Source organism: Ascaphus truei, chromosome 5, assembly GCF_040206685.1.
Source record: "Ascaphus truei isolate aAscTru1 chromosome 5, aAscTru1.hap1, whole genome shotgun sequence".
Taxonomy (NCBI): Eukaryota; Metazoa; Chordata; class Amphibia; order Anura; family Ascaphidae; genus Ascaphus; species Ascaphus truei.
In genome coordinates this window covers 115,514,356-115,539,928 of record NC_134487.1, presented here as the reverse complement: position 1 = coordinate 115,539,928, position 25,573 = coordinate 115,514,356, and the positions used below count along the sequence as shown (strand labels likewise).

General features: G+C 39.2%; 1 protein-coding gene across 3 annotated transcripts in view; it reads left to right on the top strand.

Moving 5' to 3' along the window:
- Window positions 1–25,573, top strand: part of TMTC2 (transmembrane O-mannosyltransferase targeting cadherins 2) — a 374,233-nt gene that overhangs the window by 310,425 nt on the left and 38,235 nt on the right. For all 3 annotated transcript variants that reach the window (XM_075600493.1, XM_075600494.1, XM_075600492.1), the window contains 2 exons: window positions 2,582–2,696; window positions 18,018–18,081. In XM_075600493.1, the coding sequence (XP_075456608.1) occupies window positions 2,582–2,696; window positions 18,018–18,081 (179 nt within the window). The remainder of the gene's footprint in view (window positions 1–2,581; window positions 2,697–18,017; window positions 18,082–25,573) is intronic.

Sequence of the window (25,573 nt, the reverse complement as noted above, 5' to 3'; positions counted from 1 at the left end):
AATATATCCTCCAAATCATCTGGTTAAATAAACCATGGGAGATGTCATATTAATAGGGAAACTAAGGTTTTTTGTTTTTAGAAGACCGCCACTAATAATATTTTAGCTGCAGCACATCACATCTAAATAAGCTTGCTATTTTTGTGACTTAAAGATTGTATTATTCAGTGTGTCTGTCCAATAGAAAAGCAAGTATTTGAACTATTAGAAATAACTTCTGCTTGAGGAAAAATGTAGGAGTAAAGCCCAATCTTCTTCTGTCATCTCTTGGTTTTCGAGAATGTGGTGTATGTGTACAGCTGCACATCATTATAATAATTGATTTTACCTTCCAATTTAAAATACAAACTATAGCTTCTGCTAAGCTGATCAGTCTGCAAAAAAATAGCTTTTTAGACTTACAATAACATCCAGTCAGACTTTGCGACTATTGAGACGCCTGAGCTATCTGTAAAAGGATGGGTGGGTTTTTGCTACTTTCAGTTTTTGATTAATTTACTCTTATTGAATGGAAAGATTGAGCTAATTTACTGTTTAAAACAGTTGTGTCTGCAGTCCTTCCTTCTCTACTATTTGGTGATTAAAATACTCCAATTTACAAGAATGTTCTGCTTCTGAATCTTGAATGTTGTTTAACATTGATTTATGATCGTCCACATCAAAGCCAAAATGTAACATGATCCTTTGCAATCATATCTGAACCCTATTAACCAACCACTCAAGATCTTTGTAGTTGATTACAGTGGAAATTACTTGTTGCAAAGATTTTCATTGACCCTGTTTGCATCTTTTAACAATGCTACGTAAAATAAATGTGTTCAATTTCTTCCTTGGCATCTAATTAAGTAAGTGTTGGTACCTTATTTTTGCAGCTGACTAAGCAAGTTCTGTCACTGCTTAGTGAATTAAAGTGTTTTAGATTTATTTGGTGTACAAAAAGCTAGACCTGAACTTTTATGTTGCTGTAATTCTTTCTTATATGTCGGTAATGTTTCCACATGCATGTTGCATTAAATCTAAAAGACAGTTACAACTATACATTGATAGCGGCCTTATGCACATGATGGGAGTTTTGGCAATTGGTCGGGTTACACTAAATGAGATCATAGGTAAATGATGATATGTAAAAATAGCCAAATGAATATTCAAGGTTTTATTTTTCATCGTGACTAGAAAAGGGGTGAAAATATTAATGGACTACCTTTAATTTGACAATTTTATTTTATTCTAAGATGTACATACAATTTGGAAGAAATTATTAGTCCTTGGCCCAACAAAAATAGGTCCCTACTGAATGTAGTGAGAAGTGGGGTAATGCACAGTTACCATATTAACTTCCATTCCAGTTAATGTATTGTTAAATGTGTTTTAGGAGGCTAGAATATAAATTGCAATAATATACAGACCCACATTTGCTAAGCAATGCTATTCCATAAGGCACCTTTTGGCGCTGGAAGAAACCTTATGGCCCATTCAAGTGAATATGAGGCACTGTGTCTCTAAGCGTATAGTGAACTAGAATTAAGATCGAAACTGGGTGTTCACTCTTAATCCAGTGTCGTTATCAATAAATCAATCCTTCTCTCATATTTAAGTACTGAAACTGAAATGTTGTTGCTATAAAGTTTTTCATGCTAAAAATAAAAAAAATTGTCGCATACAAAAGTTAACTCACTTTTACAAATAAGATGAGACAAGAAAGGAATGCTACTGTGGGTAAAAAATGTCAATGAAAACCAGTGAAATTGTGTAAAATGAGAAATGAGAAGAATAAAAAATAATGTGAATAAAATCCTCTTCAAATGTTTGGCAGCACAACCATATAGGAATATAAACACAAGTGTAGTTATTTCCAAATCAACGGATGTGAATTAAGATTTCCTCATTATGCACTCACAAAGGTATCTTAAATTCACGCATCTTGCATTCTTTGATCATACATGTATTATGTGTATGCTTCTAGTCTATTGAGATCAGTATGGCTCTCCCAAAAAGATAAAAAGACCAGAAACAAGAAGACAGAATATAGTGGAGTATATTAAAAAGGTTTTTTTTAATTTGACTTATTCACATAATCCGTTGGTTGCATCACCCATAGAGCTATTACTACAGTATTTGCACATGTTCGCCACAACTGTGCTAGAGTAGAGACTGGCAAACTCACTCAATACATAGTAATGGCAAAGCCCAAACTATGGATTCTCGAAATTTCTGCTACTGTGCTTAAAACTGGTTCTTATATGCATTATTATTATTATTATTATTTCCAAACAACTATCGAATCACTTGGAAGAAAGTCTGTACTTGTTTTACTTCTCCCAATAAATATTGCTATTCTGTGGATCTGAATTTCTTTGGAAAACTTATGACTTCTTTATAGCTCATATAAGGTTATACCGTACAGTCTGAGTGCAATTATCACTGCAAGTGCATATTGTGTAGTTATGAGTACATGCTTGTGTTTCAAAAGTAAATCTGTTTTATTTTAATGATCAAAATAGAATTACATGGCTGTGACGAGATGGGATATGCTATTTCATTATCGCTGCTCACTGCATGATTACATGCTTTTTGATTGCAGGTCAATTTCTGCTGGAAGAGTCACGCCTTTTAGAAGCTGCAGAGATGGCAAAGAAAGCAGCAGAACTTGACAGCTCTGAGTTTGATGTAGTTTTCAATGCAGCTCATATGCTTAGGTAAGTGTTATCTATACAGTATATGATGTGATTTATGCAGCTTAAAATTCAGGGGAATATTGTTTGTTTGTTTTTTTTTTCAAAATTATGTTTGTGAAAACTAACTATGGGGGTAAGCTGTGTTTAGACATAAGACAAATAATTATTGTTACTCCTTGTTCCCAGAGGAGAGGGGGAAGGATCAAAGACAAGCAGCAAAATATAACCGGGGTACGAGTCCATAAAGTGGAGAAGTCAGTGGGACCTTGCTATTGTTGCTGTCTGTCTGTCTTCCTCCATTTTACAGAGAAATAGCTCCTTGGGGGGACCTTTGAAAACTTTAGAAAATTGTATTCTTAGAGGATCATTCATTAAACTGCTATTTTGTCGACCAGGGCACGATCTCACAGGAATTCCTATTGACTTTAATTGCTTCCCAGCACCTTTGTCAGGCTGGTATATTGATTAATGAGCCAAGACAAGTTTTCGATGTATCTGCTAAGCAGAGGTCAGGGTCTGTAGATGATATTTTAGTTAAGGGATGAATGTCAAACCTATCATGAAATATGATTACAAGAAAATTCCAAAGGGTAAAAGGCATAATAATGTGAATACTGTCTTCAGTATTACGAAGACAAATCTCCTTTATTCCACCAAAACCATGTGCCTTTTTATCACACTTGACAGCAGTACCATCACCTATCCGTCTCCAATGTATATTGTACAGTATTTCTGAAGCTCTAGTGTTCCTTATATCCTTCTTTCTGTTGTGTTTCAACATCACGAGGAAATGCCCTTTCCTTTGTCACGTTACAGTTAAAAACTATAATGCATTTTCCTGGTCTTCCTGGCTTCCACAACTTCCTTTCTAACAATCTACTGTAACGTCTGTTGGTTGCAAAAACAACACTATATGCATCAAAGAATGACATCCATACATTTTAATAGAAATGTTTTTCTTTAATGTTTCGGGGTCCTATTTTTTTCACATATCTATACCAGTTTGGGAGCTGGGAGGATTTGATAAATAGTTCTTTATATCTTGCACTTTAATGTAACCCTATAACAGCCCTACAGCTGAAGGGTACTTCTTCTGTAGAGGTTCAAATGATAAAACAATTTAAAATGGCAGTTTTAATAAAATGCTAGTTTGACACACAACCATGTCTTCACAAACTTGCAGGCATATTCATTTTATTGCCTTTCTTTTAACATTTTTTGGCAATGCAAATGACAGAACAAGTATTAGAAGCGAGTTATATCACTACCTTGCAATAGTAGACCTTTTAATGCATGTTTTTCATTATAACTTGTTCATTGAGCCGTGTTGTAACTCGTATTAATTACTAAAAAGTGATCACAAGATATATAAGTTGATATACGGCATAGAATGGGCCATAAGATGTCTTCTGGCATTGGAAGGTGCGCCAGCAACACTTGGTGTATCTGGGCCATAGTGAGATGTCAGGAAATACAGAGCGCAATGTGAGCTTACCAACCTGTGCAGCATTGTACAGTACTGCTGTTTAGTGAATAATGCCACACAGACCTACAGAGGGTTCCGCTGTCATATAATAATTCAAAAACTCTGAGAAAGCATGAAGAGCAACAGCTATTGTAGATAGATCTGATTTGTTTATACATTGCAACTCAGACAGTTTGAGCACATTTCACTTGATGAGTTCTTGATGTTGGATGTTGGCCATTTTTTTGTGGCATATAATGCACACTTAAATGGGTTATCCAACATTGATTGTAAATGTTGCCAATAGTTTTTTGTTTTTTTTCCATACAAAATTTGATTACTTATTGTAGGATGAAAATATTAGTGATGTTGGTTAAGATGGACACAACATTTAATGTTGTTTTCATACAGTACACATTGCCATGTATTTATCGCCACACGTTAATGTTTTTTCAAGACCATAATTTGGTTTTCATTATACCTGTAAAAAAAATATTTACAAGTGTTTAAGTTATAAAAGTAATATTATTATATTTCTTATAATCAAAGCCTTAAGAACTCCAATGTAATTAAGGACTAGAAACATAAGACTGCATATTTGTTGAAAATCTTTCAACAATAAGTTTAGTGAAGAGATGAAGAACATTTTTTAGACTGTTAAAAGGAAACATAAAAACCACAGGTTGGGCAAAATTTTATTTAGCAAAATGAATATATTTTTCTACGTATTGCTTTCAATCTTATATTTGTCAATGCTTCTTATAGATATAAAAAACACTATTGACCGGTCAATAAAAAATAGCCTATATTGACTTTTCTAAATGTGATTCTCTTTATCCATAAAAGGTCAGCCCTAAACATTAAAACTTTAGAATTTCTGTAACATTTCTTTCCCAGTTAGATGACAGAACAAAATCAATACATATTGTAGATTCTGAGTTATCTGTTACTGTGCTTCTCCCCTTTAGGCTTTCTGACATTAATCTGCAAAGCTGTTAAACATATCTTCCATTAAAGTGGTTGGAGAAATGCTTTCACTTTATTCCAGCTTCAAAATATTCATGACTATGGTACCTTCACTTAATTCTGTCTGGAATAACAGGAAATCATTCCTGATTGATGTTTGATTTTTAAGTTAGGGTGAATCAGTTTGTGGTTGTTAGGTAAAATAATGCCAGCTCCCCCAGTGATGACTGATCAGTTTCTGGTTAGTCAGGACAGAGTTTGACCATTGCTATTATTTTCTTTGTAGATCTATTATTTCTGGGCTCTCACACTTCCACCACAAACATGTGTGGTCTTCTGTTACTTAAAAGGGTAATTATCTCATTCATAAAGAGAGTAGTGAATCACCACTGTGTTACACAAAGCTTCAATTTTCTTTTGTATGGGTACAGTACATACAGTGTATTATCAGTTTTGTTAGGTGTAAAAAGTTAGCTTCGGCAAACAATTTTTTTTTTTTTATAACTTAAATTTTATTGCGTATTACAGGCGTATAGTACAACATACAATGCATTTCATCGTGTAAATGATAAACATTTTAACAAGTGAAGCAAACGAAGTGAGATCGCGCGGCTTTTCGAGCCCTAATCGGCCGGGCGATTCACAGTGAACTGAGTAATCGACATAACAAACAAATATATAGTAAGAATAATAACATATTAACAACACAACAAAAAGGCGGGGGGGGAAGGGGGAGGGGGGCAAGGGTAGAGATGGGGGGTGGATTAGGTAGGCGGGGGGAAGATTGGCGGCGTTACCTCCAACTCGTCGCATGGGCCAGTTGAGAACGATCTCCTACTGTCCCAACCTATCTCCTTTCTGTTGACTCTGTAGTACTGCTGATCCGAGGCCCGTTTATATGAAATAAAGCAAGCTTTTTATTTATTTAAAGAGTTACTTCTATCCACACCCTGAAATATGGGTTTTCCTGGAGAGGAGAGCGGGAGCAAGAAGACCTGTTACTAGAGTACCAAGTCTGAGTTAAAAATAAATAGCTGCCTCTATATTTCAAATAAATAAATACATGTATTATAAGAAAGAGCACAGATATTTTTCCATGTATTGTTTAAAGGCGTATTTGAGAAGGTATTTAAGTGACTTGGGATTCTAGTTAAATAGTCTCTCCTGCAAAACCCATATTCCAGGGTCTGGATGGAAATAACATCTGGGCCTTAGGCACAATGTCATGCTTTTGTGCTTTGCAGATTTGCAAAGTAAAAAAAAGTCTGTCCAAAAGTTTGTGGGCTGAAGTTTTAACACACTTGCCCATCACTAATCTTGAGTGCCCTTATGATGGTTACAAGGGCTGGCACACTGTTGGTACCTGTGACTTTCAAGAACGTCATCTATTTTTTTGCTCATCTTTAGGAGGATATCTTTTGGAGCAGTGAACGTGTTATTAATGGAAGAGTAGGACCTTCTCTTGCGTGCGCGTCACTGCAGTGACTTCTCGACAATGTGATTACCTTTTGCTTCAGGGGCTGTGGCACTCTGGTGCCACTCCCCTTCCGCCACAGAAAAGGTTAAACAAATTGATTACTAGACCAAGTTAATATAGAGAAATTGTTCATTTCTGTCAGAAAAAGATTCCCTTGATTTTACTTTTTGGGGAATATCGTAACAGACTGTAGACTATTGTCCCTTGTCCGCTTGTGTAGAAACTCATACCTCTGTGAGCAGGCTGCAAACCAGACAATATACGTAGGATTATTGAAAATTATTTTACAATTTTTTGTACTGACAATGTTGGGGTGCTACACTGTGCCCTTGGAGGAGCTGGGTTAAAAAAACTGTTGCATTATGAAAATGATTAACCTTTTGTGCCATTTTGCTAAAGAGAGACCTTGTCTAATTAACCTGATACATTTCTTTGTCAAAATATATTACTTTGACAAGGATATACTGTACTACGTGTTGCTTATCCCTTTCTAGGGCCGCGTGTATAGTGCTGGCGACGAAAGTTATAATTTAAATTTCGGCGACGTCGCTGGCTACATGGTGATTGATTGGTTCAGAGACTGTCACATGTGGTGACAGTCTCTGAAAAATCAAATTTAACCGGCTACCAAATTCTTTTCCGCGCCGTTGCTCCCTCGCGCTTACTATAAGCACCGGCGACGGAGTAAATTGTTTTGTTTTTAAGCGCCGTCGCGGGCACTATAAGCGCAGCCTAAGAAAGGGACAGTTAAAGGTGTAGCAGGCGTCATTGTTTCCCCAGATAACCCAACAACTAGTGTCATAACTTAGAATATCAGAGCTTTTCCTAAGATTCAATGCTTGAGAAGAATATCCCAACATATCCTGCCATCTCTCACCAAAAAGGAACAACGAAGACGGTTACATCTGTATTTGATATTTGCATTAAATAAGGCAGAGTTATTAGGCAGTTTTTACATCAATATTTAGAAATGTTATCACTGTGGGAGGGGAAGTAAAGTTGATTTGTCATATGTTATTTATGACTGGATTTAAATACATTGAACTGGAGTGCCATGTGTTGCTCTTTACTTTGAGAAACAAAGGTATTAATCAGAAGCAGAGGAATCATATATTTCACTGGTTTTCAACTTATTTTCTATGGAAGCCTGATGTTCACTGAAGATTCGATGGGGTTCCCTTGAAAGAAAAAAAAAATAGTAATGGCTAATATTTTCCTTTTTGAGTCCCCATAATACTTTTGTGTTAAATTATGGATATTTTTTTCTATATAATTCAAAAACATTCTCAGTTATAATATGATCTCTTAATGTTACAGTATGTACTGTAGATTCTGTAATACGTGTATGTGTGTATATATATATATATTGTGATGTCCACACCATGTTGCAGTCTCTTTTATCCAGATCAAAGGCAGGGAAACATAGTACTGATGCACAGGAGGGTTTATTTGCCAGGTACAAAGCAGGAACAGGGTTACTTATAACAAAAAAATAGAAACAAAAACCTAACTCCTTTTCAGAGTTCTGACTAATACAGCTTCGTCCCTAACTAATAGTGGGGGAAACCTAAGGTCTTTCCCCACTTTAGACACTGTACCTGCAGCTTCCCTTTGCAGTATCTCACAGGGCTGTCTGTGTGTGTGCCTTCAGATCGGCACAGCAGCAGCCCAGGAAGCTGTCTGTGCTGCCTTTTAACCTTGAAGCTCATTAATTAGGGCTCAGGTGAGAGTGAAGGGAACACACCCTGGAAGGTGCTGGGTCCTATGTACCTTTCCTCAAACACCTTTTGCCTCAATATATCACATATCCCCCCCCCCCTTTGCTCAATCGTTATCGGGTGAGCACTTGAAAATAGGGAGGTGTATACTCGCGACAATGCATCAGCATTTCCATGTTTGGAGCCTGGCCTGTGTTCAACTGTGAACTGGAACCCCTGGAGACTCAAAAACCAGCGAGTTACCCGAGCATTTTTTTCCTTATTTTGTTGCATGTACTTTAAGGGTCCGTTATTAGGGTAAATTTTCTCCCTAACAAATAATATTGTAGAGTCGCTAATGCCCATTTGATGGCCAAGCCCTCTTTCTCAACTACGGCATATCTCTTCTCATGGACAGTTAGCTTTCGGCTGATACATATGATGGGGTGTTCCTCCGCTCCGACTCTTTGTGACAGGGCCGCTCCTATCCCTACATCGGAAGCGTCACACTGAACCTGAAAGTCCCTGGTGAAGTCTGGGGTGATCAGGACGGGATGAGCACATAAGGCGTCTTTTAAGCTTTGGAAAGCTTTCTCCGCCTGGTCAGACCACTTCACCATGACCGAACTCTTCCCTTTCATTAGGTCGGACAGAGGGGTTGAGAGGGTGGCAAAGTCTGGTATAAAGCAACGGTAGTAACCGGCCAGGCCGATGAAAGCTTTAACCTGTTTCTTAGTTACTGGTCTCGGCCACTCCCTAATTGTCTTCAGCTTTGCCACCTGCGGTTTCACAAGCCCTCTACCAACCGTATACCCTAAGTACTTGGTCTCTTCTAAACCGATAGCACACTTAGCAGGGTTTGCCGTCAGATCCGCTTCCTCCAGGGAGTCTAGAACTGCCTGTACCTTTTCCAGGTGAGAGTCCCAGTCATTACTGTGAATGATCACATCATCCAGGTAGCTCGCGGCATAGTCTGTATGGGACTTCAACACCCGGTCCATCAATCTCTGAAAGGTTGCTGGAGCCCCATGTAGACCGAAGGGTAGGACCTTATATTGGTATAGCCCGCCTGGTGTGGAAAATGCCGTTTTTTCTTTAGCAGCCTGTGTTAGAGGTACCTGCCAATACCCCTTAATCAGATCAAGGGTAGTTAAGTATCGGGCATCACCTACCCGGTCTATCAGTTCGTCCACCCGTGGCATAGGGTATGTATCAAATTTGGAGACTGCATTTAGTTTCCTAAAATCATTACAGAACCTGATCGAGCCATCCGGTTTCGGAACCAGCACGATAGGGCTCGACCAGTTACTGAATAATTCCTCGATTACGTCGAGGTCCAACATTTTCTGTACCTCCTCTTTAATGGCCTGTCGCCTAGCCTCAGGTAATCTATAGGGCTTAAGATGTATGACATTCCCAGGTTCTGTATAGATGTTATGCTCAATAACCGAGGTTCTCCCGGGTACAGGGGAGAAAACTCGGGCATTGCGCACAAGAAACTCCTTTACCTCCTGTTTCTGAGGGCCAGACAAGGTGTCAGCAATTTTCACTTCGGGAACAGAAGGTTCCCTAGATGGTACAGTCCGAACTACAGTAACCAACGCTTCCCTCTCTTTCCAGGGCTTTAAGAGATTCACATGATACAACTGTTCTGGCTTCCTCCTCCCGGGCTGGCTAACTCTATAATTGACCTCTCCTACTCTTTCTAGGACTTCATAGGGTCCCCGCCAGGTGGCCAAAAATTTACATTCTACTGTAGGTACCAGCACTAACACCTTATCTCCGGGTCTAAATATCCTAAGTCTGGCATTCCGGTTATAAGAGTTCTGTTGTGAACTCTGGGCTTGCTGCATGTGTTGTCGCACAATCGGCAACACTGCTGCAATGCGATCCTGCATCTGGGAAATATGCTCGATTATGCTACGGTGGGGTGTTGACTTTGTTTCCCAGGTCTCTTTGAGCATATCAAGTATACCTCGTGGGTGTCTCCCATACAACAACTCAAAAGGGGAGTAACCTGTAGATGCCTGAGGAACTTCTCTTACGGCAAACAACAAATACGGTAAGAGAAAATCCCAGTTATTACCATCTCGATCTATGGCCTTCCGTAGCATATGTTTAAGAGTCTTGTTAAACCGCTCCACTAGGCCGTCGGTTTGCGGGTGATAGACCGAGGAGTGTAAATGTTTGATATTAAACAACCTGCATAGCTCTTTCGTAACCCGGGACATAAAAGGGGTTCCTTGGTCTGTTAATATTTCCTTGGGGATCCCGACCCGAGTAAACAACAACATTAATTCTTTGGCTATGCCTTTAGCGGATGTATTCCGGAGGGGAACCGCTTCCGGATATTTTGTGGCATAGTCTACAATGACTAGAATGTGTTGATGGCTCCGTGCTGACTTTGGTAATGGGCCTACCAGATCCATTCCGATTTGTTCAAAATGAACTTCAATAATGGGCAAGGGTGTTAACGGACTACGGAATGATTTTACTGGTGAGGTCATTTGACACTCTGGACATGTCTCACAATAACGTTCTACATCTTTGTGTAGACCCGGCCAGTAAAATCGCGCTTTTATTCTATCAATGGTTTTCTTTACCCCTAGGTGTCCTCCCAGGATATGGCTATGGGCCAGGTCCATTACCTGACTTCTAAAGGGCTTTGGCACCAGTAGCTGCTCTAACCTATTAGGGTCTTATCTTTCTACCCTATACACTAAGTCATTGTTGTAGACAAAGTAGGGTGGTGATGGCGTAACCTCAGGTACCCCATTTATGCTCACTACTGTAGCTTTGGCTTTTACTAGCGTCAAATCATCTAGTTGGGCAGAGGAAAACTTTACGGAAGCAACATGTAAATCCTGAAATCTAATTCTGGGGGGTCCTCAACCTCAGGTCCTTCACCTGCCATAACCTCTAACAGAGAACCAGAGTCTACTGGATCGGGAACCTCAGACCTCAAGGGCACACCCTGAACACAATCAGACTTCCTTTCCCACAGTTCCCAAAACCACGGGAAATCTTGACCCACTAGTACCTCATACATCAGATTCGGCACTACCCCGACCTGATGATGTACTGGGCCGATGGGGTTTTCTATGTACACTCGTGCAGCCGCGTAAGTGCGATCATCCCCATGGATACAGGTTACCTGTAAGGAGACCCCTGGTAGAAACCCAGACTGGACTAGACGTGCAGCAACCAATGTAACTGTACTACCAGTATCAAGCATTGCACTTACAGGTATCCCATCTATTTTGACTTCACACATCCTATTCCTCTCTAAATGACCTTTCTCTATCATAGTCTGCTTAAAGCTGCAGTTGTCTTTTTTTTAATTTTTTTATTTTTTTACTTCAATAGTTTCATGTGTGCAATCTCTAATTACCTAAAGAACTGTATAGCTGCAGGTCAATTCGTTCTCCATGTATTGATAGGCGAAATTTGGTGACATAATTAGTGAAGGGATCTGTTTTTCTTCTGCTTCTGTCTTTCAGCGGAAGCTCATGAATATTCATGAGCACTCCTGCACTGACATGTTCTAGAGGGAGGGCAGGGCTGACAAAGGGGTGTGCCAGGGCTTGTGACAGGACATGAAGGGGCAGTGCCTTAGCAAATGGCTGTTAAAATAGAATACAAGAAAATTGGTCTTTCAATGCTAAAGTATTTTTTCGTACTACAGAAGTGATTTATTAAAAAAAACACACATGCAGGATATTGACTGAACTGCAGCTTTAACAGCAGGAACCCCGCCCGAAAAATACCCCACAGAAATGTCACATTGCATTCGGTCAAGGTTCATAGGGCAAACTGCTGCCACATGTCCAAGTTCATGACATTTGTAGCACTCAGTGTACTTCCCAAAACTGGGTCGGGGGTTTTTCTCCAGTCTATTGGAAGGAGTAGGGCTAGAGTCCCTTCTATGGCCCGTGAGATTTCCACCTCCTTTATGGGAGTCTATAAGTCTCTGGGGCCCATTAGGCCGAGGAACAGTCTTACCGGACCTCCGGATGTGCGGGGACCTGTGACTGGGAAACTCGTCTGGACTTGTATTCCGGGCCATCTCCTCAGCAGCAAAGTGGCGTTCCACTAGAGCGACCAACTGCTCTGCGCTTTGGGGGTCATTCTGGCTGACCCACTTCTGGACGGTGCGAGGAAGAGCCCGCAGGAACCGGTCAATGACGACCCTTTCGACTACAGCGGCAGCTGTACATTCGTCAGGCTGGAGCCATTTCCGCGCAGAGTGGATGAGGTCGTAGAGTTGGGAGCGTGGAGCCTTTTCTGCATTATAACGCCAGGAGTGGAACCGCTGGGCCCGAACTGCGACAGTGACACCTAGCCGTGCCGTAATCTCAGCCTTCAAGGTTTCATAGTTTTCCGCTTGCTCTGGCTCCAAGTCATAATAGGCCTTCTGCGAGTCCCCCACCAGGAAAGGAGCAATTATTCCAGCCCACTGCTCAACTGGCCACCCTTCGCGTACTGTGGTGCGCTCGAAAATTGACAGGTACGCATCAACGTCATCGTCATTTTTTGAATAAGGTGCGATTTTACCTGGTGAGTGACCTGTGGGGCCACGCTAGTCTGGGCGGAAATTTTCTCCCCCAATACTCGGAGCTCCTGGTGTAGGCGAAGTTGCGCCTCGTGTTGCTCTTCTTTTAGCGTCTGATGTAGGGACAGCGCCATCTGCTGTACTAACGCTGCAGTACTTTCAATTTGTGACTTAGTCATCTGTTGTAAGCTCTCATTATTGGCTTTTGACATCTCCTGCAAACCCCGCAATAGGATAGCAGCATTGTCTGTTTGCTTGTACTGTAACGAGGTTAGAAATGCCTCCATTTTCCACTTTCACTGCCTTGTGGACTGCCCTCATTAAACACCACCAATTGTGATGTCCACACCACGTTGCAGTCTCTTTTATCCAGATCAAAGGCAGGGAAACGTAGTACTGATTGATACACAGGAGGGTTTATTTGCCAGGTACAAAGCAGGAACAGGGTTACTTATAACAAAAAAATAGAACCAAAAACCTAACTCCTTTTCAGAGTTCTGACTAATACAGCTTAGTCCCTAACTAATAATGGGGAAAACCTAAGGTCTTTCCCCACTTTAGACACTATACCTGCAGCTTCCCTTTGCAGTATCTCACAGGGCTGTCTGTGTGTGTGCCTTCAGACCAGTACAGCAGCAGCACAGGAAGCTGTCTGTGCTGCCTTTTAACCTTGAAGCTCATTAATTAGGGCTCAGGTGAGAGTGAAGGGAACACACCCTGGAAGGTGCTGGGTCCTATGTACCTCCCCTCAAACACCTTTTGCTTCAATATATCACTATATACATACATATATATATATATATATATATATATATAATATATATATATATAATATATATATATATATATATAATATATATATATATATATATATATATATATATATATATATATATGCAAATACAACTGTATGCTCATCTGCATGTCTTAGGCAGGTCTGCAACCCCGCCTTTCCCCATTATCACCCAGCATACAGCACTTCCACTGCAGCAAGGGATTCTGGGAAATGACATGCAAATGAGCACACAGTGTCACTTTTTGCCTCAAAAGCCATTTTTAACATGGTTCCCTATAGGCTTAAGCTTGCTGCATGGTCACAGCTTTGAGCACAGCCAGGGTTAAGGTGCATACCCAGAAAACCACCCACAGACAGATGTTTCGACCTTGATGGGTCTCATCAGTGTGGGGTTGATTTTAACTGGATATGCATAAGAGGCTATGGGATAGGCTATACCATAATACTGAGTTAAGTTTTGGTGAGTAAAAAAAGTGACAAAAACCCTCCACAGGAAAGCAAATATGCAAATACAACTGTATGCTCATCTGCATGTCTTAGGCAGGTCTGCAACCCCGCCTTTCCCCATTATCACCCAGCATACAGCACTTCCACTGCAGCAAGGGATTCTGGGAAATTACATGCAAATGAGCACACAGTATCACTTTTTGCCTCAAAAACCATTTTTAACATGGTTCCCTATAGGCTTAAGCTTGCTGCATGGTCACACCTTTGAGCACAGCCAGGGTTAAGGTGCATACCCAGAAAACCACCCACAGACAGCTGTTTCGACCTTGATGGGTCTCATCGGTGTGGGGTTGATTTTAATATATATATACACATATACATACATATACACACACATTATATATATATATATATATATATATATATATATATTTATATATATATATATATATACATATACTCACATATATATATATATATATAGACACATATATGTATATACATATACACACACACACACATATATATATATATATATATATATATATATATATATATATATATATAGACACATATATATATATAGACACATATATATATATATATATACACACACATACATATATATATATATATATATATATATGTGTGTGTGTATACATATGTGTCTATATATATATATATATATATATATATATATGTGTGTGTGTATATGTATATACGTGTGTGTGTGTGTGTGTGTGTGTGTGTGTGTGTGTGTGTGTGTAAAGCTGGCTGCTTCTTTGGATTCTACACACACATATATATACACACACACACACACTCACACACACATATATCATACATTACCAGCAAAGGTAAGGAGACAACAGCACTCAGAAGGTATAAGCAGCTATAAATTGAATTAAAGAAACTTGCACATATATCCAACGTTTCGGTCCGCTGAACGGAACCTTCCTCAGGGGGGTGTATATTTGTGTATATATATTTATATATATATATATCATATGGAAGAGATCAGCACTCCTTGATAAATCATTGCTAATATTTATTGAAGAACGGTCAACATTTTGGTCCCCATTTGGACCTTTCTCAAGATGGGGACTGAAACGTTGATCATTCTTTAATAAATATTAGCATTGATTTATCCAGGTGTGCTTGTCTCATCCATCTTTTTGTATCCAGTTCTTGCCGACCTGAGCTACCTTGTATACCTCCTTTGAATTGCCTTGCCAATAATAAATATATATATATATATATATATATATATATATATATATATATATATATATATATACATACATACATACATACATACATACATACTGCTGCGACACACTTTATTCGAGCAAATACCCAGTATGTACCTGGCAGATACCTGGAATGCGCCGCTCCTCACCTCAGACAAGCCCCGTTGCGTTTGCCTTCCCAGCCATGGTTCATGCCTAGCTGACGGGCGGCTGATCTGTTAAATGATAATGATTAGGATTTAATAGGCTGCAATGCTTCGCGTGTCTACCAGATGGCATAAATTCATGAATTGTAATGCAGTATATATATATATATATACTGTGCAGTATTGCAGCCAGCGGGAATAAAATGCTTCAATCCCTGCCTGGAAAATAACGCAATGCACTCGGGCAGAAAACAGTCACAAACCTCAATACACCCGAGTATACCCGAATTCGTGGGACTAGCCGAGCTCGAATAAAGTGTGTCGCCAGTGTACACACAATACTACTAATATATTTTTTAGATACTTCGGATGGACAGACTGAATTTCTGTCAACTCAGAATACATTTTGAAACAGTTCTTCTATTTTGAAGAGCTTGGAACCACTTGGTTATTAGAAACAAGGAAAGGGGCAAAATGTGGGAGTTGTAGTTGACCACAGAAATACTGAGCTGGAAATTTGATGGTCATCAATTGAACACATTTTCCCATCCTGCAATGTCTAAAACATGGTATTGCAAGTCAGAGAAGTTGAATTTTGATACCACTTTATAGTACAATTGTGTTTCCCAGTTTACACAAGAGTTTAAAATAGAAAAGGTATAGAGAAATGGATACTAAAATGGTTAAAATAATAAAAATGTATCTTCTAAATTAAGTTTGTAATTGAAGATGTAGTCCCGAGTTAGTGTGGCTTTGCCTTTGTCACTGCTGCTGAGTCAAAATAGGCATGGAAATAAGTAAATATTACCAATGTATAAGTTAATACATTAACATGTATATTAGAGAGAGGCATTAAAAGGTCACCGCATCTATGTCAACCCAAAGATAGAAGAAGGGAATTTCTTAGATTCTCGTGTGCTTCTAATTTCCATACTATAACCCAGGGGTGTGCCCCTGCTTGGCTCCAGCGTCAATGTAGGTCATGTGATGTCACGTTGCCATGGCAACACAACGCCACGTTACCCTGCGGCGTCATTTGTCGTCGGGTTGCCATGGCGCCGCGCCGCTGGAAAGCTAAGGTAAGTAAAGTGTGCAGAGGCCTCGTGCGATCCCCGGCATTTAATTTAAAGGCCTTCAGGGAAGCGCGGGGCCTCTGTAACCACTGCGCCGCCCCGCATGAAAATCTCTTGCCCCGCAGTTTGCGCACCCCTGCTATAACCCACCTTCCACTGACGCACTTCATGCCTTGAAAATGTGGCTGCTGCTATACATAGTATATAGTGACATACGGGCCTTTCATTATTTAGCATGATAACAGAGATTCAGATGAGATAGGATATTTCTCTATAACTGCACTGGAAGCAAGTAATAGCATATACAATTATATACAGTAGGTGAAAGCATCAATCTGTGCTGTCTTTGTTTGAAATATTCTTAACTGGGTGGGAGGGGTCTTCGAGATCCTTGGTTATACTGCGTTTTTCCCTTCTATCCTCCAAAGACAATATGTCTCATAGACATGTCATTGCAGATAGGCCAGTCAATAATGAGAATGCCATGGAAATGAATATTCTTGTTGCTGATAGGCTCATGTCAAGTTAATTCCTTTAGTCATTATAGGATCTCAGAAAAGAATAGCGGCATTACTTTTTGTCTCCTGGAGACAAGAGTAGGGGGATGGTGCTCCGGAAGGCTCTCCTATTCCCTTAATACAGATCGCAATTATTTTTAGTTGGGACTTCGGCTTTAAAATAAGTTATCATCATAGTAAATTACTATAAAGAAGGCATCTTAAATGTATAATGCTAATAAGGAGAATTTTAATTGTTAGAATTGTGCATATTTGTGACAACTTAAAAAAAATGGTAAAATATTTTATAGAAAAAGCGTGGCATAGTTTAGATAAACAGTATTACAGTAGGTGAGCCCAAACCTATCCCTATAACGGAATGGATCAATAACACCTTCTAATTCAATACCTTATGGATTATGCCGCTAGGAAAAGAATGGGACATACATTTATGGGAAAAAAATACACAAATCATGTCCACCTCCAAATATGGCTTGCAATGTATCCTAATTCTTGTAACAAATTAGTCATGTAATTGACTCTTTTGACCAAAACATGATTCAAGCCTGCCAACACCATCAAGATAAACTCAATTTTAGCATATAAAGACACTAGATGCATAATATTTCTTATTGTCTTGTGGACTAAACAGTGTGATATGTGAAAGTCTCTAATGGGTTAAATGAATGAAACTGTTATGCCATCTGCGATTCAGTGCAATTAAAACTGGTAAACACACATACACACACACACCTCATTTGTCTGTCAAATTGCAGATGTTCTACCTGTTTGCTAATTGTAGAATAGGATAGAAGCTTAAAACCTAAAACGAGGGGCTAAACACAAGTTTAGAAAAAACTTGATGGTTTTATGAACTATATAAATCTAAAATGTATCTTCTATACAGAAAATCATCATTCAGCATTTATAAAAAATATTGTTTAGCAACTTAACTGTTTTGTTTTTTGCTTTCCAGGCAAGCCAGTCTCAATGAGGCAGCAGAGATGTATTACAAAATGGCAGCGGGGCTAAGACCAAATGTAAGTGTATGTGCACTGCTGCTCATCTCCCCTTAAGGTATTTGCTGAGCCTGTTCAACTGTGTATCAGAAGACTGTTATTGTAAATGTATACAACTGTACTTGGTGCAGTATTCGAAATATCTTATAACCAGAAATAGGATATCACTACATATTAAAACGCAATTTTAAAATAGAATACAGGCATACCCCGCATTAACGTACCCAATGGGACCGGAGAATGTATGTAAAACAAAAATGCACTTAAAGTGAAGCACTACCTTTTCCCACTTATCGATGCATGTACTGTACTGCAATCGTCATATACGTGCATAACTGATGTAAATAACGCATGTGTAACAGGCTCTATAGTCTCCACGCTTGCGCACAGCTTCGGTGCAGGTAGTGAGCTAGTATTGCTGTTCAGGACGTGCTGACAGGCACATGCTTGAGCTGCCGTTTGCCTATTGGGCGATATGTCCTTCCTCGCGAGTGTACTTAAAGTGAGTGTCCTTAAACCGGGGTATGCCTGTATTTATATTTATGAAATGTAGTTACACTCAATGCGGAGGTCCAACACAGCCTCAAAATTAAGCAAACCACTATCCCACATCCTTCTCTTTATTTCATGTCAAAGGGAAGCTTCCCCCACCCACCCCTCCTCATAGCACCATAATATGTTTGATACAATACTGAGGATAATTAGTCTTTCAAAATGCCTTAACATCCTTATAAAGATACATTACAACAAATGTTTGCCTTCTACCAGCATCAACTGTTTATATTTATAATCTTTGCTCACTAGTGTTTAAAGGCAACAGCAAAGGTTATTTAGCACGTAGCATCTCCTGATCAAAAAGAGCTGCTGGATTATTCTTGGCTGCATTATGCCTAGCCGTCCTGCTTTTCTCTACTCCTGGTGCATGCTAAATGTCTCACAGGAGGAAACAATGATCTTCCTTTACCATCACCCACACATCCTGCAGGTCATTCTGGATAAATGTGGACACTGGTTAGTGTATCTGAATGTGTGCTATGCTGATCTGTCTGAGGGCATGTGGGTGATGGTCAGTTAAGGGAGTGAATGAATGACTGTTGGTCTCTCTACGTTTGTGTCAGGATGCTGGCATGTCTGGGTGCTTCGTCTGTCGATGTAGTAGATTGATGTCTACTGTATGTATCGGTGCTGCTTTTGTATGCGTTTGGGTGTGTGTGCTCTATATGGATGTCTACGTGCGCTGGGAATTTGGGTGTTTGTTCTAATCTTAGTTTTTTTAAATTTAAATCCGAGTATGAGATCTATGAATCTGATGTGTGTGTTTATGTGTATCTGATGTGTTTGGTGAATTGTGTGTATGTGCTGTCTGTAGTGCATGTATTCCCAGCCCAAACTTTTGGTAGTCTGAACTGAGTAAGAAAAATAATGTTTGACATTTCAACTATTCACATAATTATCTCAAAAGAATGGTGATGGCTTTCAAAAAGCAGGCAAGTTCATGCTTAGCCACTATTTGTCTCTTTATACTGTAACTTCACTTAACAATAATAACTCTATAGTTTTACTGTTTGGTGTGCTGCTTCTCTTATTAAAGTGTTTCTGATGGCTTCCATGCTTTTAAAATATACTTTCAAGTAATTGGATCCCTGGAAACGAATCCCAAAGATATTTTCTCATAACTGGTATGGAAAACAGATATTCATTATTTTTTTCAATTTTATTCACATTAAATAAATAAAAAATTTGAAAATTATTTTAAATAAATATAAACATATTTTTAAATAAACAGAAATAGTTTTGACATCAGCAATAAGGAAAACATATTATACGTAGCATTTTTCCTTTTATCATAACAAATCATTGGGAACATGAGGTTCCTAAAGAGCAGACTCAACCATTTTACCAGATATTTCTCAACGTTAGCTGAAATACCACTACAGTTAAAATGAACTGTTCAGTATTCCCTATGGTGCTTTTATCTGTTGCTTTTGAAATAGTTTGTATACACCGGACTATGTTTAATACTCCTATAGGACACAGATGATGACCTATATGAAGAAATGTCTCTGTGTATGTGTATAACTGCATTTTACAGTTCAGGGATAATTTATTTAACATGATTGAACTCTTCAATTCTAGAGGGACCTGCAGCACATTGCAAAGTTATACACTGCAGGCCACTTGAGCAATGGAGGAGTTCATTAAAATGTGTCATGTGACATCATTGGGTTAGGGGTTACAGTATCACTCTGTGTTTCTATGTGACTTGCATTCCATCTGTTTTTCCGCTGTAGATTTTCTTTGCTATTGCATTGAACACTACGGTGTGTATATTTTTTACTAGAAGAAATACAGTATTTCTTTTCGTCCAATATCTTTAATCATGTTAGCTGTATACATATTATAAACATTACAAATCTTTGCTTTCATAGTTTGCCCACAGATGTAAATTGCACACCTACAATCATTGTTAGGATAATTGTCTAAAAACATAAAAAGGAAAGAAGAGAACTATATTTTTCTGCCGTCATTCTAGCAAAACAAGTGTACTGGCATATTTCTATTTTTTCTAAAATTCTTATTCTACCATCTGTTGGTCTTTTATACTGTGTTAATTTAGCTTGAGGTGTTAAGGCATATGAATATAATTGTTGATGAAGAACTAACTTTAAGAAAAGATAATCCGTGACAAAAATAGCTTTAAAGTATCTCTCACATCTGGCTACGGACTCAAAATGAGAAGATACTTTGAAGTATGGCCTCAAGTGTATTAAACAAAGCTCACGAAATCCACAAGACCTGAGCCACCATCTTGAGTTAGTTGGCTCACATGCATTCATCTAAAAAAATATTGTGACCTGCAAGGCCTAGCCCCCTGACCTGATATTAACACTGCTTATTTTCTATAGTCATTGATAGGCATCACCACTACATTGTCTTAAGCAGCTGTTTCCATTCTACAACTTCAAACGGTTCTTATTGAATATTATTTTGTAACCGCGTATAATAGAACACTCAAAGAGAAGGTAGTGACAAGAGAAATATCACTTATGGCAACAACATACAACATCAGCCAGATGATTTCGCCTTGATATTATAATAAAGGTATTTCCCAAGTGTTCTGCCTAGTACAAAACAGAAGAATATTGGGAAAAAAATCTGCTTTGTGCCATCACATTGGTTTACTAATAACCGTAACTATTAAATGTCGTCAAAACTAATTACTATAATACAAGTAATAATAAAGCAACTGTTCGAACACTGTATACTAATAACTGAGATAGATTTGTATATATACATATCATAAATACAAATTATGTTTGTTATCACAATATGTACATTTTATTTAAGCTTTAAGTGTTATGGTAAACATGCTATCCTTTAAAAAGAGTGTGTCCTTAAAAATCATATGCCACACATTAAATCAGCAGAAATATTGCTTCCTATGAAATGAACGGCTGCCCTTTTTACCACCCTCAAAAATCTAAAATATATATATAATGAGTGATGCCACTTAAAAACAAATGTTGCCATTATTCAGTTCTTAATGGATACAAGTTCTATTCGGTAACTGTAAAGGTTTAATGAGCATCGTCAAGATTAGTTCAACACAAATAATAAATACACAAAGTAGTGTTTTATTTTATGTTCATTCAGCAAATACTTCTTTCAGATTAGTTTTATAATGAAACTTTTTTGTTAATCCCAGACAGTATAATAAGACTTAGAGGAAATGTCCCACGGCGTCAGTAATGAACACTGAAATCACTATTGAATATTTTAAATGTTTTTAATAGACTACCACGTTGCAAGCAGGTAAACCAGCCCAATCCTTAAGGCAAACATTGTTAACTCTGCAATATCAAAGCACCTATGATATAGTGAGTAATATTTAGTAAAAGTTTTTACTCACTCCTTTCCGTGGTTCCTCGTGGACTGTCAGCGTGCCCCTACCGAAGATAAGTCAATGTGGAGATGAAGTTGTGAGGCGGTGCAACTGCTTGAGAGGGAAAATGAGACCGGACTGCTATGTACTAATACAAAGGTTAATTTATTGGCACATAAAAAACGCAGCAAGGAAAAAAACCTCTTGCGCGTTTCACGCAGGCGTCTGCGCTATATCAAAATCATAAAATATAGCCTTTTTAAAAATGAATCCAATCGAAAAGCAGAGAAAATAAGGAAGTACTAATTAGACGATTTGGTTCCGCCGAATGGGGACAAATATTAGGACACATTTATTGCACTATTCACTAAGAATAGTGATAATTGTGTGCCATGAAATTAATTTGCATGTGAGTGTTTCACAATAATGGAGGATATCTACAATTATTTTTGTACATGTTGCTTATCTAAAATGGTGGACGTTGAGCCTACTGTAAAAACAGATATGTGATTTAGGATATTTATGTGAACCTGGTCAGGTAGTATCAAGCCTGTGCTAAAAATCCTTATATTAAGCTTACATATTTTGAGTTCCTAAATATTTTAGTGGTAGTTCAACTACAGGGACCATAAAAAACAGAATTCACACCAGTAGTTGAACATTTAAGAATTCCAGGCATCTCTCTGAGGCCATATTTCATGCAATGTCTCTCTGCATGCTGTCTAATATTTCACTGTGTAATCTGGGAATTACATTTATTATACACTGAGTTTTAAAGACCTTCATGAAAATAGTTTTAATAAGTGTTCTTATTGATTAGGGAGTCTAAAGGGTGCCTCTTTGTATATAATATTCATGCTATAGTACATCCGAAAGTATAAGTATTTGTTAAAATTAATAATCAGTCTTTAAATGTCTCTTTCTGTAGTCATATAATTTGATAATCTTTGGCTATTGAGCAATTTATTTATCAAAAAAAAGTTACAGTATAAAGAAAGATGAGCCATATTCATTAAACAGGTCTCATGTGTCCAAACTGCATTTAATTACATAATTTGATTGTAGTATGCAACTAGCCATGTGGTAATTGTATATGCAGTTGAACTAATTTTGCAAAATTGGCTATTCACATGCTTTACAATAAACTGCGAGAAATTGCATATTGCCTTGAAATCTCGCTGAGACTTGTTAATTTAGGACAGAGAAAAGGAGAGACAAGAGACCATTACAGTAATCTCCCTACATGATATATTTTCAATATGTGAAAAGACGTACATGTAGTTTAATACAATGATATAATCAAGCATTATGCAAAGATATTAGAGAGAAAAAAAAAGTGCATTATGACATTAGTGGTCTTGAGATCTATTTGGTGGCTCCAGGGATGCCAATATACTTTTTGGGGCTCAAAAACAATTCTAAGAAAGAGGCCCCTACAAATGTTATTAAATAATTATTATAACTTAGTCTACTATGCTTTATCTTGTATCTGATTTTCCCCTGTATGACTTTATCTTCTTTCCCCCCCTCTGACGTCTTCTTTTTCCCCTGATCTTTCTCTCTTTTTTCCCTTCATGCCTTGTGTTTCTTAATCCTCTCCCCCCCCCCCCCCCCCATGTCATGAACGCCACTATCTGTGTGTGCGTGACTGTGTATGTGAAAGGGGTTAAAACCAGTGGTGGGATTCAGCCGGTTCGCACCGGTTCGTGTGAACCTGTTCCTAGGATCTCTGATGTTCGCTGAACCGGTGCTTAACAGGTGCAGGGCGAGAAGATATGCGGCGGTGGAAGATGGTATGCGGCGCGGGACATGGTGTGGGGCACCGGGCTGAAAGTATTTGCCGGTAACATAATCACTTGAGTGAGTCAGAGCAGGACTGCAGGGGAGGTGCGCCATCTAGCTGTCTGACCCGGAACTTCCTGTCTGCTGTTATAGAGCGCACCTCCCCGCATGCAGCTCTCTCCTGCTCTGACTCAAGATATTCTACTACCGGCTAATTCTTTAAGCCGGGGGAGCCCTCCCTGTGTCTGTGTCCACCCAGGTAGGCATGGAAGGGAGGACTGGGAGAGATGTGAAGGGGGCTGGGAGAGATGTGAGGAGTCTGGGAGAGATGTGAGGGGGGCTGGGAGAGATGTGAGGGGGGCTGGGAGAGATGTGAGGGGGCTGGGTGAGATGTGAGGGGGCTGGGTGAGATGTGAGGGGGCTGGGTGAGATGTGAGGGGGCTGGGAGAGATCTGAGGAGGGCCCTTGTCTCTCTCTCCCCCCCCCAATCCCCCACATGCAGTTCTGTTCAACTGAATTATGAAGAAATGTCCGGGAAGCGCAATATAAACACTTGTATAAGTATCACTGTTTATATATTTTTTGCTTATATCTTTTGCACTAGTATCACTGTGTATCAACTGATAATTTAGAGCGCCACATTTTGATAAGTTTCCTTTTATATGCACTGTTCAACTGAATAAAACATTTAAAAAAAAAACATAAACACAAAACATCTCCCCCTTCTGTCTCTCACTCCCCCTCCTCCCCCCCACCACTGGTTAAAACCTCCAGCTATCCAACTGACTCACTCAAAATGAGCAATAACTCCCCCAAAACCATCACACTTACACCATAATACTCTGCAATCACCTAGAATAATTTAAGGTCTTACCCTCAGGAGGTTTTGGTCCCCTGTTTACTAGAAAAAAAATTGTAATTAACACAAAAACCCAAGGACACCCCTTTCAGATTAATTTGTTCTTTTTGTGCTCACACTTTTGCTTTTGTGACATAGACAGACCTTTTATGGGTGTGTCTTATCTCCCACTCAACTCAATCTTTTGTGACATTTAGGGCTGGGAGAAAGAGAATAATTTTAAACCCAAATAAATTTGAATAGCCCATAACACTTTCCCTATAACTCCTAGAATAATGTTTTTTCTGGCCTCTCTGTAAATATGGAGTCAAAAAGGTTTCAGTATCCTATACAGGTGATCCCTCTGTGATTCAGTGTGCCACTCACTGATAACAGCCTCTTGTACTGACCAAGTAAATCAGAGAGTCAGCTTCCTAGCATTCCATTGGCATGCCCCATACAGCTAATACATAGGCTCCCCATGGTTCGTGCTTACTGCTGGAAACAGTCTCACGGTAGAGTCTCCGCTCATCCCAATACACCCGCTCCTTATCAGACTCAGGAGGACTTTTCTGTAAGGCCTCACAGAGTTGGGTCAGACTGTTCAGCTTTCTGAGCTGCCTCACTATGCCTCACTCCCTGAGCAATCTGGATCTGCGCTGACATATCACTATTCCCAAGTGCCCGAGAGATTGTCTGATCTGGTGGTGGGGATGGACTGTAATGTGAGGTCCTCTCTGTCCACATTGGTACAAACCTCAATCATACATCTGGGTCTTGTCTGTGGTGATGGGATGTAATGTGGGGTCCCTACTGTCCCCAACTTTGGTACCACCAAGTCAATCACCCTCTCTGGGCCCTCTGAGACCGTTGCTGTGTGATGATTTTCTGTAATGTGGGGTTCTCTCTGCCCTCTACGTCGGTACAACCCCCATCAATTGCCCTCTCTCGGTCCTCCGAGACCGTGTGGGATACGTACTGTCTTCCACGTTAGTACAGCCCCCATCAAT